A 16160-nucleotide genomic window follows, 5' to 3' on the forward strand; every position below is an offset into this window, starting at 1 on the left:
TACAGTAATTGACTTCTATTCATTTTACATCAAATTAAAACTTTGGGTGTCAGATAATTATTTATTAAAAGCTAGACATTTTAAATGAGAATAAGAAAGAAAAGTATGTCTTTGTGCCCCCTTTTCCCTGTTAATGCCCTATCGGCCCCCCGGCTAAACTTTGCTAGATCCGCCCCTGCACAGTTACCAGCGTCAGCTACGTAGAAAAAGATCCTCGAGTAGAAAGTAATATTAAATACATTCTAACAACAGCTGATCAAGCTTAAATGTGCTGCTGTTGTTCAGCCGCTGGTTTCCTCTTTCTGGTGCAAAGTGGGCCAAAAACAAACTAGAGACACGGACTCGCGACAGAAAAGCCAATCAGCTGATCATTAAGCAGTTTCATGATTGAAGTAGCAGCAAGAAGAGGCAGTCGCTCCATATATTGCTTGTTAAGCTTAACGCAGGAATGCTTTACAAACATTCAGAGATGGACTTACACACTTGCTTTACTTCTCTCGGGATAACTTTGTCGGAGATAAAATGCCGGGTTGCTAGCGAAGCTCCACATGCTATCCAGACCACCGACAGGTCCCGCATGCCACAGCCGCTCTATCACGTGATGCATACTGCTCCGACGTGCTAACGTTCTGAGATGAGTTACGGCGTGTTGCAAGTTTTGTGAGGTGCTTTCGTGATATTTAATGGATCAGATTACATTTTTTATTTTTCTCCGATATCCGATCCAGTAATTTAGGTCAGTATCGGACCGATACCGATACGTAATATCGGATCGGTCCATCTCTAGTTTCAACCTCATTAACTTAAGAGTATCTCAGCAAAAAAAAAAAAAAAGTGTGTGAAACATTATTCAAAGGAGTTTTGCAGACACAACCACATTAACTATAGCTGTTAATATAAGTGTTCAGGGTTTAATCCCCCCACCCCCACCAAATCTATACTATATCCAACCTGTGAGAAATGTGAAGAGACAAGAAGAATAATGATACACATTTTAGCAATAACAGTCAACACTTTAATTTTAACTTTAGAGCACAAAATACAAACTTTGAAATCTGAAATTTAAAATGTCTTGTTGGTGACAGAAAGATTGAATTTAGACAACTAAGAAAATGTGTAATAAGGGTAAACTATTGTATATGTACAAAAAAAAAAAAAAAGATGCTTCTTATTAGTAGATGTAAAACACAGGACTGCAGTTAAAATGAAAAATGTCCTGATGATACAGAAAAGATAACTCGACGAATAGAATTTGGACGTGTCTGCCGCTTGTAAAACACCTATTCAGTAGTAGCCGCCATTGTAAAAGGGTCTGTGTTGGGTGTACGGGGCATAGTGGTGTCTGGCGTGCCTGCTTCTCATCACATGCTGATGAGTGTACTCCTGGTAGGGCTCAAAGCGGTGCAGAGGCCTGTAGTCAAAACCTGCAGGACACAGGACATGTTATATCTGGAGCAAACATGGCAGCTTCAAGTTATCACATCTTTGCACAGTGAAAAAGCTAATCAGCAACTAATCAAAAAACATGGATACCTGAGTTTTAAAGCAAATATTTTGACAGAGTGAACTCCAGCACGCGTGTCCCCATCTTTTCATATCATTACACGTATGTCCACATTCCACTCTATGCACACTTACCATTTCTAGTCTCTCTGTACTGATTTCTGTGGTGAGGTTTTGGTGGGAGTGCAGCTCTCTGAGTTCCAGCAGATTCTAGGTGACACGTCTGTGGCCCTGGGTTTTCAAAGTTAAAGTAGTTAGTGGGGAGTGAATCGCTGAAGAACTCTGCCCGGCAGCCATTGTAAGGTATCTCTGACAAGCGCCAGTCTGTGAAACAGAGACAGCAGAAAAAGGGTCACTTTTAAAAGGAGCATTCTGTGTATTGATGCATTCAGTCTGCAAGGCTGCAGTCATTCCTTTGATTGTTTTTTAGATATTTGTTTTGTATCAATAAACAACAACACTGATAAAATCTACTGCAACAGTTTCTCCGTGGCAGAAACACCTTAAAGACCGGGAATGAGTAGCAGTCTTTCCTATTTCTAATAACTGGTAGGACATTACTAGTACTTTGACACACTAATAAAACAGCATGAGAAGCTCCTGCAAAAATTAAAACTGTCAAGCTACATCTGCACATAACATGGGTACTTTTTGAGACAGGTTTTTCCTGCATTCATCTTGAAAAATATCTACGCCCACATAAAAACACACAAGACGCCCTGAAGTGATGTCAAGAACTTGCCAAAACAATGTGCGACGATACAACCCTAACCATAGAGAAATCTGCTTAACTTGCCCACACATAAATACAGAAGTTGGGAAGTTGTTCTTCTGGTGATGACAGTGCCTCTTAAGCCTTTTATGGCTGAGGGGTAAAAAGCCACGTCCACTAAAATACCCACATACATGTCGTCGGGGCTTCAATTTGCTGTTGCTTCTTACTACAAGATTCTCAGTAATACTATGGTCATTATCAAAACTTTGTAAACAATAAGTCTGTGTTCAAGGTCTCTGCAAAGTTTGCATAAACGTCTTACTTGTGTGTTTTGGAGCACTGTTATAGGTTGGCTGTTCCTCAGCAACCTCCGTGTGATCTACACCCAAAAAAAAGCGAGAAAAAAGGTGAAGTTCAAACCCTGCAGAAAGCTTAGACACCAACAAACCACATTTTATCCTAGAAGTGCAAAATATTTTTCTGCATGTACGTGTGACTCCTGACTTCCTCTCACCATAGACAGTCACAGGACAGGGCAATATCACACCCCAGGCCTCTGCAGCGTGCTGTAACAGAAGAGAAGTTATCTTGCGATGAGCAACTGCGTTCCAGTGGACTCCGTCCTTCATTCGATGGTGCAGTGAGAATCTGAACTGGAAATGGAGGTCCAACACATCCATCCCATAGGCATCGGCCAGAGTTCCACTGTAGAAGTTGGCTTCAATCACATCGTAGCGCAACTGGGGTGCCTTGTGCTCAATCTGAGGCAAATAAGGGGGAAGGCAAAGCTTTAAGGCTCAAAACAGAAGATGGTAAAATAAAATAAAAAATAAAAATAATGCAGAGCAATAGACCTATAAAGTAAGTATTTTAAAAAAAACTCCAAAAAACTACAGATCGCACCATAATATATTTATTAAAATTTATAAAAGAAATGTAGGCATCCCCACTTCCTTTGACACAGTAGCATCTGCTGTAATAGTTACACCTCTGATGAAGTCTCAAAAGCTTTATTTTGATACCAAGATTGCAATTACAACTCTGAATAAACAAAGAAATACTGACATACCCAATATACTATTCATTTTGGGCATGTCATTTCAAATAGAAATGACCCTTGGGGTTTCAGATGTTAATGCCATTCGATTTCTGCTGTTACTCAGCCACTAAAAGCACTTGGCTGAGAGGACAGTGGCATCACATTATCCACTACAGGCACATGGCTTATGCAAATTTTTTAGATCAGCTTTCCCCAGATGACAAGAGACTTTTGATATGCAATGTGTTTAACGCGATCAGATTAGTGTTAAATCATAATATAAATGGGACTTGCTAACGGACCTCAGGCACCAGGAAACCGCCTTTGATCCTCTCTCCTAAGGGCATGGTGAGGTTCCACACAACCAGCGTTTCCTCTGGCAGAGCCTCACGCAGCTCGTCGAAGAACCTATGAAGGTTCTCCTTGTAGTCATCAACCCAGCTGCAACTGTATCTAGAACACCCAGTGCAGACATAAACAGGAAGAAGAAACAAAAATCACTACAGTGGGAGGAATTCAATTGGGAAAACAAAAAGTTGTGCTATGATTCTTCTGAACTGATAGATGCACACAAAAAAAAAAAACCTCCATCACTCTCACTTCTGACTCATCTCACGTATGCTCTTTAATGAAATCAAATCAACAGCCTTATTAATAGTTACGCAATATACTCACCTTGAAATATCCCAAACACAGGAGTTAACAAAAACCACATCTGGTTTCAAACCATGGCGGAAGTCCTCCAGGATGCTCTTCATGTAGCGAGAATAGATACGCGTCACGAAGTAAAAACGGACCAGATGGTGGGCGGACTGAAACTGTCGAACTTCCTTGTACTCTGTGCCGTTGTGCATTTGACCCAGACAGCCCCCTTCCACCAGGCAGTCCTGTTCGAAGCTCATCTCACCCTAAAGAAGTAGGTTACAAGTGTGAGGACAACACAAACGAGGAGGTGAACAGATATAAAGCACGTCATTCAAATACACCCATTTTTTTACATTACAATTTAAATGACACCAGTGGCATGATTACAAACTTTATATTGCATAAGTTAGCTGAGGTTTTAACTGGTAGCATGCACATGATTATACACCCTGCACTCTTTTTTGTATCAGTGTATAAAACTGGTAAATTTTAGCCCTTGCCTTGCTCCGTAGTTGTCTCAAGGAAAGATATTTCTCTTTTTGTACCAGCAGAACAAGATCCTTGTACACTGCCCGCTGAACTGAGGAAGAAATAAAATTATAGATTAGAAGTAGTCCCCATAGATTAGTACATTACATTATACAGATTCGATAGTAGTGCTTTCATTGGGCACACCTTTCCAAGTGCACTTTAATATTTAATTCATCACTTATCAGAAAATGGGCTGGTTTTAGCATTTTAGAAATTGCTGATAAACTGAACTTGATTACTACCATCTATTTGAGCCAGAGAATGGTTTAGAAAGGGAAAAATATATACAAGACTTCTGGATAAAAATGTCTTGATGACAGCAGTTGACACTGGGGCACAGGATACATTGAATAGGGTCAGAATTTAGGGCTTAGAACATGGAGTTTTCATAGGGTTAACAAGATGAAAACATGGATCCATCCTGGATTGGGTGAACAATTTAACCTGGTTGTGGTAAAGCACTCATCTGCCCCATTAAATTACACATATTTGCAAATACACTGCAACGTACCTGAGTGTAGTTACTGACCATGTTCATCCCTATGATCACAGTGAACAGATATGGTTACCACACTCTTGTATAATAAAGATGCCACACACAAATCTGCGTGTCTGATGCCATTATTTGAACTTGAACAAATGTCATGAAGAACTAGCCTATGTTATTTATGAAGGTAAACGGGCATCAATTCCAGCACTACCAAACTGAACCTAATGAAGTGGATGTGAACGGTACATACAGTTTATTCACAAAACAGTCAACGTTGGGCAAACAAGAACACCTTAAGTATAAATGCACAAGATAATGTAAATGCCGATTCATTAATTTTGTCAGCCAGCTACTCACTGGAGTCTCCCAACACCACGATGAACTTGTTATGGAGCAGCTGGCTGGCCTGCAGGTGGCTCACACTCTTCATGATCTCCCGCTGTTAAATTACAAAGTCAAACACTGTTGCTTCTTTCTATGGGCTCAAATTGCGGTCATAAATACACTAAAAATGCCTAAATGTGTAAACTCAAAGGTGAGGTAGTTTTTCCAGATGAGATATTGACCGGACATCAGAGTTTCTCTACCATACTTCCAAGCTTCTCGAAATAACATTAGCTTACTAATGACCAACAGTGGTTAAAAAATAAATAAAATAGCTGGCTATTTTTCTGTTGGCTTAAAATCACTTATGTAATAAATACTTACCATTTTTGAGTTTAGATGCAAACTGTACCACTAATTCCAGCCCCTTGTAAATGCTATATGTGTTGGTGTTCAGTGTTATTTTTCAACCAGCTTAGCTAGCGTTTAGCTAGCGTTAGCCAAATTTCCTCTGAAGTGGCTCTTGCGCCACTAAGTTTTTAGTTTCAAGACCCGAAGTTGCGACAGCCTCCTCAACCACTTAGTGTTTTAAAAGTTTAAAGTTGGTGTGAATTTAAAAAAAAAAAGGAAATATTACAAATATTTCACTCCGGAGTTTCAAGCACACCCCCAAACTGCAGGTGTCGCCAATTAAATGGTGCTTTTAACACTGTGCGCTACCTTAATGGGTCGACACTAATTTTAAAATGAAAAATAAATTACTTAATAAAGAAAAAAAAATTTTTTTTAATTTAATTAATATTAGAGAGATATTAGATGCTTTTTAAAAAAAAAGATTTTTAAAAATTAAAAATATGAATACTTATTTTTTTTTTAAATATACGTGCACATATGGAATTACAACCACGCCTCTTCTTGTGCCTGTTAAGCCATTTCCTACTTCAAAAACAATGCCTTTACTGTGATAACACTAGCTGGCCCAAGGTTTTCAATAAATCAGTTAGTTTTCGGTCATATAATCGAACACTGTTTGTGTAAAGAACAAATAAAATCGGCCACTTAAAATTCTGAGTTTGGCAGAGAAAAGCAAAGGAAAAAAAAAATCAAAATTACATAAACTTCAAACAGATTTTTGTCTTTCAAAAATGAATCTTTATTTCTTTCCATCCGGAATGTTGATGAGGCTTTAAAATGGGAAGTAAAAAAGCAAGGCTCATCCTCATGCTTCATTTTTACTTTCAGTAGAAATCACTGTTATCATCATAATCTATCACTTGTAACTGATCCTTTTTCTTTTCTTTGCCTTCTTCTTCCTCCTCTTCTTCTTCTTCTTCATCTGTCTTCTCATCTTTCTCAGTCTTGTCCTCCTCGTGAAATTCCTGGTATATCCCAGTCAGAGCTTTAGCTGCTTCTAGAGACACTTTGAGACCTCCTATCACCTCGTCTTCATCCACGCTCACAACTGGCAGGAAGAGAAACCATTTGAAAGAATATTATGATTTCCACAAATTAGATGTAGTCAACAGTCATTTTAACTACTATGAATTAATGTGAAGGGTCTTGATGGTTTCCTTCACATAATAAATATCCATTTATCTTCATGCATGCTCAATCATCCAGGTAGGGAAATCCCAAAAAGTTGATTCTGTTAATCTCGATGTGTGTTTCAGTGGGAGAAACGTTTCGTCAACCATCCAGACTGAGTGAGTGAAGAAGTCACTTGAATGAGTGACGAAATGTTTCTCCCACTGAAAACTCTGCATCTAGATGAACAGACTTTTCGGCATATCCAATTAATAAACACTGCTCAAAAAAACCTCACGCACTGTCAAGCTGCTGTTCAATGACATCATTTCCTGTGAGCAGCAGTTCCTGTAGGTTCAGAAAAGCGTGTCCAACGTCCACACACTCCTCGTTATCGTCCATTGGCTCACTGACTACTGTGAACCTTAACCTGCCGTGACACATACAGACACACGAACTTACATTTAGAAGCAAGACTTTTCAATAGCAGAGATATTATTAAACTTCTTAAGTCAGATTTTAACGTGTACAATTTCTTTGCAAACACTACCTGCCCTGGTTGGGGTCAGTGCCCTCCAACATCGTGTAAAGATAGTGTCTAAGTGGAGTTGACTGTGAACCATCCACATAAATCACTGAGAAATAAACAGAGATTTTGAGTCTATTTAGGATCTTTAAAGTTCAAAGCTTATTGGCACAAACATGGACAGCTCACTAACCCTTACCTCGTGTAAAGTTGTAGTGAATCTCCTCTCCTTTGGTAGGTTTGCGGAGGGACATGGGTGTTTCTGTTGTCTCCATCGGGATGCCCAGCAGCCGATATTCCACGTACACTCGCTGCACTGACTTATCCATCGCCACATTTGAGGAAGGTTCAAAAGTCAGGGACAGAATCTCCACTCGAAGCTTTTCTCCCTGGAATACAATGACAAATGTTGGCCTCCACATTATTTCCAAAATAAAAGCTCATATTGTGTCCCACTGTAGCGCTATGTAGAAGAGCACAGTAAAGGCGGTATGATTCTAATGTTTCCTTTGTTGTCTGTTGTTGCTCCATTCTTTCAGACAGTTACCTTCCTCATTTTTCGTTTTGGTGGTATGACAACGATGTCACTTTGTGAGGAACTTGACTCTGAAGATTCGGGGGCTTCAGTGTCCTCTGCAGCAACTGTTTAGTCAAAATCAAAGCACTGTCAGCACTGAGCAGTCTTTTTTCTGCATGTTTAATGAATGGCAGAATACAGCTATAAATTGCCGTAAGCAACCTAAATCAAGTGTGTTGTTTGTATATGAATAGTTACCGCTCTCACTCCTGTCCTCGTCTTCACCCTCAACAACTGACACCTGATCCACAATGGAAATATCCTGAAAAAAGAAAAGAAGACAACACATGAGCCCATTCATCAAGTTCTCGCTTGTGTCTTTTAATTCTAAATTTACATAAATTAGCTTTTCACAGCATTGTTTTGAATACAAGAAGGTGATTGAGCTGACCTGAGTTCTGGCATCGCTGACAGAGCTGACCCTCGATGCAGTGGCGGGTGATTGTCTGGAAGATGTTCTCTCTGAATACCTTAAATAAGATTTAATACATTTTTAAAAATTAATCATATTCTTCTTACAAAATTTCTTATAAGTGACAGATGGATGAAACTGATTATTTTGTTTTGTACCAATAAATAGTTGGCCCCTTGTATTAAAAAGAAATTACTTAGTAGCTGGTAAATGAGAAGGTGTGATCAGTCTTGGCTCAGGTGTCAGATGAGGTGTTCTCTGGTAAAGCTCAGGCGACCTCTTAGTAGACCTCTTTCTGTCTGTAGACGTTGGCCTCACAGAGGTGGTTTGCTCTGCTCTTACATCCTGTGAGCTCCTCTGCTTGGTGGGTGGTGGCCGAGGCTGTAAGCCGACAAATATTGTATATCAGTGCACAAACAAACATGGCTGTATTGCGTGCTGAACTACCTCACCCACACATTCTTCAGATTAAAACCCTACCCAGGATTTCATCTCTTTCTGCAAAGGCTCAGGTTTCCAAGTCTGTGAAAAAAGCCATAGAAAAACAGATTTTAAGCTATAGGGGATAGGAAGTGTCTTTGAACATACAGATATCATGCACTTTCCTTACCTTCACTCTGGGCTTAGCTATGGGTCTCTGTGATGCATCATCCTTCTCTCGTCTCCTCTCCTCCCTTTCACTGCTCTCCCGTGCTCTGCCCTGCACGTCCGCTCTGCTTCCCTGTCGGCCTAGCAAGGCATCCACAGGTGGCTGAAATGGGTACTTCCATTTCATCATTACTCTGACCATGCCTCGAGGTCCACCAGCTGGATCTCTCAGCACATAATCCCCTGACAAAATATAAAGAAACTTGTGAGATATCCAACCTTTCTGGTTTTTGAGCAATGCTACAAAACTGATTCAGAAACAGATGGTACTTTACAACCTGTATACGATCAGTTTCCCTAAACAAGCATAGAAATATGTTAAATAAAAGTATTATAAACCAATTTGTGTTACTTTGTAGATACTTTGTAGCACTTTTTTTCCACCTTCATCTACATTAATGTCTCCTGGAGATATGGATGCAGAAAAATCATGCAGTTTCTTTTACTTTTCTCCATCCCTCACCTCTGATCTCTCTCCCTGTAGCCAGGGTTCGCAGTGGTATTGGGGTTTTGGCCAGATAAGGTGGCGGTATCTGGTCATCACTGTCATCAAACACGTACACCCACAGACTGCTTGACCTGAGAAAAAAGTGCAATTGAGTGAAGTTAGCAGGCTGCTAAAGGTGAGATTAAATAGAAACAAAAACAGAAGAAAACTTTTGAACTAGCGTACCTGAGGTACTGCAGCACATCAGTTGTTATTGCAAGTGGGTAACTAGTAGCGTCATTGAACACTGGATCAGCTGTGCACTTGGTTGTTTGAGAGACATGTGGTGGCAGGTCGTAGAGCCTGTATGTCAGGTAGGCATCAGGAAGTAGTCCTGGCCATCGAGCGCTGAGGCCCACACAGCGTTCCAGCATTACCACCAGTTCATTGGGGATTCCTCCACCATAGTCATGTAACTCCTGCCATAAATATAAACAGAGTCATAAATAGATTCTGTACATGTTTGGAAGCAGAGCATCCAACTTTAAAAGGCTACTTCACCCAAACTGGACTCAAATTGGAAATAAATAAATATAATGAATGCATTTTGTAACAAATACATACACTTAACTGTAAAGCTAATACTGAACAAGGTGACAAGGGGCACAGATTTGCCTTAACACATGTGAACATACATGTAGCTCATACAGTAGGTGCAGTATGAGCTGGAAGGCCAAATTGTGTGTATTCCCAGTGTGGACACACTACTCACTGTGCTTTCATCAGCTTATCTTCTCTCTGATTTACCTCATGAATGCTGTCTTGCCACCCAAGCGTGATCTGCACAGGGCTTCTGTGTCTCACTGTTTTCCAGTCAGCTCCACTCTCTGCCACAGTGGCCACAGGCTCTGCAGGAGGGAACAGACGTGCCCAGAAATCCACAACACCAACAACTTCACCCTCGTGTCCTGAGAGGGAGACGGTAAATAAAACGAAAACATTTCTAAGAGATCTTTTTGTTCATCTATGCAGTGGAATTAACAAAACAGCTTCTCTTTACACACCTGTAATATTCACGTGTCCACCAATACGCTCTCCTCTCCTCTCTATGGCACCCATTAGAGACATTTGTCCACTTCCGTGGGTCACAAACCGGACTCCTCCTAATGCCTGGTGGAGCTCTACTCTGACTCTTGACCCCTGACCTCCCAGCCGACCCACATCCCGGACTGTCAGGCAGTAGCGGGATGTGAAGCCATAATTGGGCTGGCTTCCCGACACCAGAGGAGTAGAGTGCATCTCAAAGTCCAGCAGGCTGTACGTGCAGAAGCTCACAATATCTTCACCTTTATCTGCCCCTGGATGGATGCCCCCCATAATACGCAGTCCTGCTGGGGTGAAGGTTGCAGCCTGGTGGTGGGAATGAGCAGTTATCATAACCTTTGGGAAAACAGCTTGAAATGATTCAGGCTCGGGATGTGAGTCTTTACCTTCAGGTGGATCTCTAGCAGCGATTCCCCAGCCTTGAGCTGAGAGAATGACATGTCATCCTCAATGGGCTGCACCACCTCCTGATCTCCAACTGGCCAGGTGTACTGTACGGGTATGGTACGTTTGTAGTTCCTGGGGCTGTATGCCAACTCTTTCAACTGGGCTTTAGGTACAGAGGAGAAAATAAAATATTTGGAGATTCTGTCTAATGTACATCATTTCTTGCATGTCAAATAGTAAGTCTGAGTAACTAATTAGCAATTGTTTGTCGTTACTATAATGTAGAAAGGGTTGCTGTCATTTTCATCGTCACACCTTGTAAACTGTTGATCTGCAGAGCTCTTTTTGATAGCAGTTTGTCTTTCTCTGCAATCCTCCTCCTGCTCTCCTCTCTCTCTCTCTCCAGCTTCTGGCTGACTGTACTTAACTCTTGCTTTGAGAAGAAAATGGGAGAAATTGCGAAAAAAATGGCGATAACGGCTATGTTCCACATAATTCACATATGCATTTAAAAGCTGTGCAAACCTGCAGGTCTTTAGTGATTTGGTGCTCCAGCAGTAAAAGGTTTCTGGTTTTCTGTAATTCGAGCACAGACTCAGCATGAGATGCCTGGATATTCACCAGCTCGCAGGGTGAATCTTCCAACTTCCCATCAGCCAGGAGGAAGCGCAAACCCTCCTTGCTCTCCTGCTGCATTCTAAAGGCCTGCAGTGAAAACGACACGAGGCTAAAAAAAAAAAGGCAATTTATCTACTAATTTATGTGGTTTGTTTGTCTGACAGGGTGCAACGGAGTGCAAACCTTGATCTGCAGAAGGGTTTCGCTCAGCTCCTCAACGCTCATGTCAAACTCCTGGAAGAGAGGGAACCGTGTCACAAAGTGTGCTTAAAGCAACGATAACACACAGAAAGTGTAAATTAGCTGCTGAAAACTTCGGACCTTGCTCACAGAGTCCAGCCTGTCCTGCAGAGCAGAGACCTGCTCCTTGTACCGGAGCACCTCCTGTTCCAGCTGCTCTTGTCTGTCTCTCATAGACAAAGAAAGCTCTAAATGTAACAACAGAAATGAACAAACGGGGTTGTTATTACACAACCTGTTTGCTTTGGACGAGCACATGCCGAGAAATGAAGAGACCTCTTTCTTGCTCCATCTGCTCCTCCAGTATCTCCTTCTCTCGTCTCAGTTTCCCCTTCTCCACCTCCAGCCTGCGCCTGTCTTCCTGCTCTGCCAGCAGCATTTCCTCCATCCTGCTGATATTTCCCCCGAGCTTCTCGCTTGTCTGGAGCACTTCTTTCTGTTTTTCCACCTGGTGATCATGGGTGCTTTGAGAAGATAAAGTACTGAAAAAAGGGTGGAAAAGAAGGTTTAAATAACCACTGAAACAACAGGTGATGTTTTGTGGTTTATATTGGAATTAATAACTTTCTTTGGTCTTGAAGCACATACTCTTTTACCTTTCTAGCAGCGTGTCATAATTTCTTTTAATCAGGTCCCTCTCTCCTTCCAGGTCTGATATCCTCTCCTGCAGCTGATAGAGAAATTATATATTATATGAGCTCCAGATTTTTGGTAATGACCCATAGACATCCTTCTGTCATCTTTGAGGTTCTCTCTTAGATTTGTTCTTGCAGATGAGGTAGCGTACCTTGTCGAGGGTCTGCAGAGACAGGGTCGTGTTGGTAAGCTGTCCCTCTAGTTCCAGAGCTTTTTGTCTTTCCTGTTTCAGTTGTTCGGTCAGTTCCTCAGCTTTCCCCAGCAGAGCTCCCTGACTTTCCCTCATTGATCTCTGAGTCTGATATAAAAACATGGCAGTCAAAAGTACGATTAGCGCTTTTTCTCATTTTATTTACCTGAAACATCAGCTGAACTTTATCAGTGTGCTGAGACCTTTACCTCTTCTAGCTGATTCTCATACGCCTAGAAGAAAAGCAAAATATCTAGTAAGCTGAAAAAAGAAGTTCCTGTGACATAAGAAAAGAAATGTTTGACAGACAGTGTTTCTGACCTCTTGCAGGTTGGTGAATTTCTCCTGTGTAACTCTCAGGGCAGCGCTCTTTTCTGAAAGCTGCTTTTGCAGACGGATTAAATCCACATTCTCCCTGATAGTTATTCTGGTAGAGACAAATCATTTTGGACATATTTCATGGATGAATTTACTTATGTTCTTTTTAAAAAAAAAGCAAAAATGCAAGTGTTTGCTTATGTTTGTGTTTAAAGTTTAAGATCACAGGTTTATTTTCTGTCTTTTCTGTCCTCACCGTTACAGCAGTGGATGCTCAAACATGATGAACGCTTTAAACAAGGCTTCATCTCAGACAGCTCTGTTTTTGCTTTTTCAGTTTTTGTTGATGACAAAGAGAGGGAACAATCCTGGTGTTTGCTCACACCTTCTGTTTACAATTTGCAGCCAATAAGAAGAAAGTTCAAAAAGGAGACTGAGGAGCTACGACACACAGTGAGCTTTCAGACAGTGAGTGGGTTGAACGGACAGGCTGTGCCGAAGCCCAGTAAAACATAAACAAGACTTATTTTAAATCAGCTGATTCACTCACTGGTGAACTGTGCAAAGCTTGTCTGGTAGAGTGTGAAAGTGAGCACAAAGGGCTCAACTCAATTCAAGTGAACAGCCGTGATACAACGTGTGAGATTATTGTATGATATGCTGAGAGGATACATGCTGTATCATGCACACAGGCACTTAGCTCTACAATGCTGCCATTTGACGTTCTTGTTTAGGAGGAAATGCTACAAACGGCTCAAGCAAATTAAGTCAAATTAGGATGCTGTCATGCTGAGCATTCACAGTTATTCTCACAGTGAACATAAATATCCCCTAAAAAGCCTTTCAAAAAATGCAGTAACATCAATTATCCTGTTTTATTTAATTGTTTCATTATTGTCTCTGTGATGTCTCTGCTGTAGCTACCGGTGTCTATCGGCCTGTTGCTTCCTCATCTCTCGAAAGGTCCCCTCAATCTCTTTCTCTTTCTCTCTCAGCGAGTCTCTGAGCGCCTGGGCAGTTAGTTCCAGCTCTGCCACCCTCACCTGTTCTGTCATAGTGGACCTGCTGGGTGGGAAAGACACAGTGAGATTCAGAGGTTTTTAGCGCAGATGTTTTCCTTGTCGCTTATTAATGCGCGTCATGTGATTTACTTCAGCTACGCAAGAGTGTGGTCAGTCATGTCACGCTAAAGGATGATCTGCTGTAGCTAATGAATCATTTGGTCATTTAGCACATCACACATGGGACACTTACAACCTCTCCATCTCTGCCCTGGTGTCTTCCAGTGTAGGGCCATATCGAGGTGGTGCAGTCTGGGCTGCCCTCCTCATTCCACCGTCTCCGTCCAGATTTTTACCTAACAACACGAAGAGCAGGGAAGGAAAATAAAGAGATTTAAGAGGGAATCACTGCGGCCTCTATTCTTGTTGTTGTTGCTGTTGCACACACCTTTGCTGAATTTGTAGGGTGTGCGAGCTCCCAGGTCCATAATGTGCTGCTTGGCCAGGCTGAGTCTGTTCTGCAGCACTCCTTTCTGGCTCTCCAGCATTGCCACTCGGGCTTCCAGCTCCTGTATTGTGTCCTCCATGTCCCTCTCCTTAACACCACTGGAGCCAGGACTGGTCTGACGAAGACGCATTAGCCTAGCAGACATACTGAGGCAAAGCAGAGAGGTTTAATTGGCCACAGTTTGGCTGACAGGTGTTCAGTAAGTGCCTTTAAAGAGTGCAAAAGGCACTCCTTAATCTCTCTTTGGGGTTTCAATATTATTTTCATCTTATTGCCAGTAAATAAATTTTCATTAATATGCTCCATGTTGTTCAAATGTATGGAATCAGGTACAAAAAGTGTGTTTTGTGTGTGTGTTACCTGCGTAGTCTCTGGTCCTGGGTGCGTGTGTGTTGTTTTAGCACACTGTTCTCCTCCTGCAGTCGGAGGCACAGGTCCTCCAGGTGCTCTCTGGGAAATCGAAAAAGGCGCTGAGGGTCTGCTGGACAGGGAGATGGAGACACAGAGAAAGCACACACAGACATGGAAACTGAAGATTCTGTTGTGCGACTTCCATACAGACTATAAAAACCTGAAGTGCTTTTACCTTTTGTCCTCATGACATGATGCTTCTTCCAGGACTTGACATCCCGTAGAGTATCTGAGAAGATGGCAATGAGGCGATATTTGCAGAGTTATTCCTAATGATTTACAGTTTATTTATTGCCTAAACCCTGCTCATTATTAATAAACTGAGACTTAGATTGTAACTTTCATTGACATTATCTCTTTGATGCTTGTACTTCAAGGTTTTGGTTTATTTTCTTCAAGTTGTGTTTTTAATGACAGACAAAAACACACATCAGTACAAACCAACCTGGGACAGTTGGCATCAGTCCCCCTCTCATCAGGCCCACATCCCTCACTGGGAGGTCCCCAGCTGTCTCGTCCACCACCGGCGACATTACACCGCTCTTCACAGACTCATCTTCTCAGAAACCGTCAGCCTTACAAAACCTGAATTTGGTTCAAATGAGGTTGAATTGCTGAAGACGAAATACCTTAATACTGCAAATATGACACGTTTTAAAGTTTCACTATGGTAACTACACTAAACGACTTACAACAATTAAAAACAGAGAGAGAATAATTGCAGGGTCTCTACAGTCTAACTGCTTTTAAAGATATTCCAAAGTGACTACTTTAAACTGTAATGTGCTCAATGCCCAGAAAAGCTAACAGTTTATTTTAAAGAATTCAGACTTCAACACTGAAAGTTTTCCTAATAAGAGCTGTTTAACTCACCGTGTGAGAATTGTGTGGTGTTTCCTGCTTGAGCCTGGTGTCCAGCACAACCAGGCAGGATTTATGTCTGTCCTTCCTGTCCAGGTTTAATCCCTCTTAAGAATTTCTTCTTTCGTTCCTTCCCAACCTCTGTTAGCTTAGTCTTCACAGAGAGATGCTTTCTACTTTAGATCTATGTTAATATATTTCCGTGCATAGATGTAATTCAGTGAGAAACATTAGTATATAGTAGTCGTGGTCCAATCTTGAAGCAGTGTTCCACATGCGTGGATGCTAATCCTATTTCCATGATAATCTGATTAGCGAGCATCAGATTGTAGATTAAGATGTGCTCTGAAATCAGTTTGTAGTTAGGTTATAATGACTGAGGAGAGCTGTTATTAGAGTGAAGCAGGTCTCAGATCTGTTTACTGAAGCACAAGGGAAGCAGATAATAAATAAGTGGGTGGAGGCTGTAAGCATATACAACAGATAACAGCAGCTGATTGAAAAACATGAGTATGGTTCTCATGT

General features: G+C 41.4%; 3 protein-coding genes across 6 annotated transcripts in view; all 3 read right to left on the reverse strand.

The window, feature by feature from the left end:
- LOC120739024 (tenascin-X-like) overlaps positions 1 to 16160 on the reverse strand; it is an 877833-nt gene that overhangs the window by 830598 nt on the left and 31075 nt on the right. The window lies entirely within an intron of this gene.
- LOC120739036 (PC-esterase domain-containing protein 1A-like) lies at positions 995 to 5943 on the reverse strand. 2 transcript variants are annotated; one of them, XM_040040676.1, is made up of 9 exons: positions 5632 to 5943; positions 5281 to 5362; positions 4403 to 4482; positions 3933 to 4165; positions 3560 to 3710; positions 2733 to 2979; positions 2541 to 2597; positions 1639 to 1827; positions 996 to 1424 (listed from the first exon to the last, which is right to left on the reverse strand). In XM_040040676.1, exons 1-9 carry the CDS (start codon positions 5632 to 5634, stop codon positions 1285 to 1287), a joined length of 1182 nt encoding a protein of 393 aa, XP_039896610.1. In that variant the 5' UTR covers positions 5635 to 5943; the 3' UTR covers positions 996 to 1284. The 2 variants fall into 2 exon arrangements, with proteins under 2 accessions (XP_039896611.1, XP_039896610.1); XM_040040677.1 differs by lacking the exons at positions 5281 to 5362; positions 5632 to 5943 and adding an exon at positions 4945 to 4963 and having other exon boundaries at positions 995 to 1424.
- rpgrip1 (RPGR interacting protein 1) lies at positions 6095 to 16004 on the reverse strand. Of its 3 annotated transcripts, none has more exons than XM_040040649.1 (31): positions 15648 to 16004; positions 15220 to 15359; positions 14950 to 15003; positions 14724 to 14841; positions 14304 to 14509; positions 14109 to 14211; positions 13779 to 13919; positions 12858 to 12963; positions 12746 to 12769; positions 12498 to 12644; positions 12307 to 12380; positions 11987 to 12192; positions 11792 to 11898; positions 11654 to 11704; positions 11378 to 11557; positions 11168 to 11285; positions 10852 to 11015; positions 10426 to 10771; positions 10169 to 10329; positions 9608 to 9840; positions 9398 to 9513; positions 8897 to 9117; positions 8767 to 8808; positions 8483 to 8667; positions 8266 to 8344; positions 8073 to 8136; positions 7845 to 7939; positions 7497 to 7686; positions 7322 to 7406; positions 7074 to 7201; positions 6095 to 6709 (listed from the first exon to the last, which is right to left on the reverse strand). In XM_040040649.1, exons 2-31 carry the CDS (start codon positions 15305 to 15307, stop codon positions 6486 to 6488), a joined length of 4056 nt encoding a protein of 1351 aa, XP_039896583.1. In that variant the 5' UTR covers positions 15308 to 15359; positions 15648 to 16004; the 3' UTR covers positions 6095 to 6485. The 3 variants fall into 3 exon arrangements, with proteins under 3 accessions (XP_039896583.1, XP_039896584.1, XP_039896582.1); XM_040040650.1 differs by having other exon boundaries at positions 13779 to 13916; positions 14724 to 14844; XM_040040648.1 differs by having other exon boundaries at positions 14724 to 14844.

This window comes from Simochromis diagramma, unplaced genomic scaffold (assembly GCF_900408965.1).
Source record: "Simochromis diagramma unplaced genomic scaffold, fSimDia1.1 OVJJ01000317.1, whole genome shotgun sequence".
NCBI lineage: Eukaryota > Metazoa > Chordata > Actinopteri > Cichliformes > Cichlidae > Simochromis > Simochromis diagramma.

Coding starts and splice junctions, on each gene's coding strand:
- rpgrip1 (XM_040040648.1), bottom strand. CDS start 15,307: ATGTCGCCGGTGGTGGACGAGACAGCTGGGGACCTCCCAGTGAGGGAT. Junction 11,899..11,986: donor GCAGATGGAGCAAGAAAGAG/GTCTCTTCATTT, acceptor TGTTACATTTAG/AGCTTTCTTTGTCTATGAGA. Junction 8,345..8,482: donor TCTCATTTACCAGCTACTAA/GTAATTTCTTTT, acceptor ATCTTATTTAAG/GTATTCAGAGAGAACATCTT.
- LOC120739036 (XM_040040676.1), bottom strand. Junction 4,483..5,280: donor CGTGGTGTTGGGAGACTCCA/GTGAGTAGCTGG, acceptor TTTCTTCCTCAG/TTCAGCGGGCAGTGTACAAG. Junction 1,828..2,540: donor CAGTGCTCCAAAACACACAA/GTAAGACGTTTA, acceptor TCTGTTTCACAG/ACTGGCGCTTGTCAGAGATA.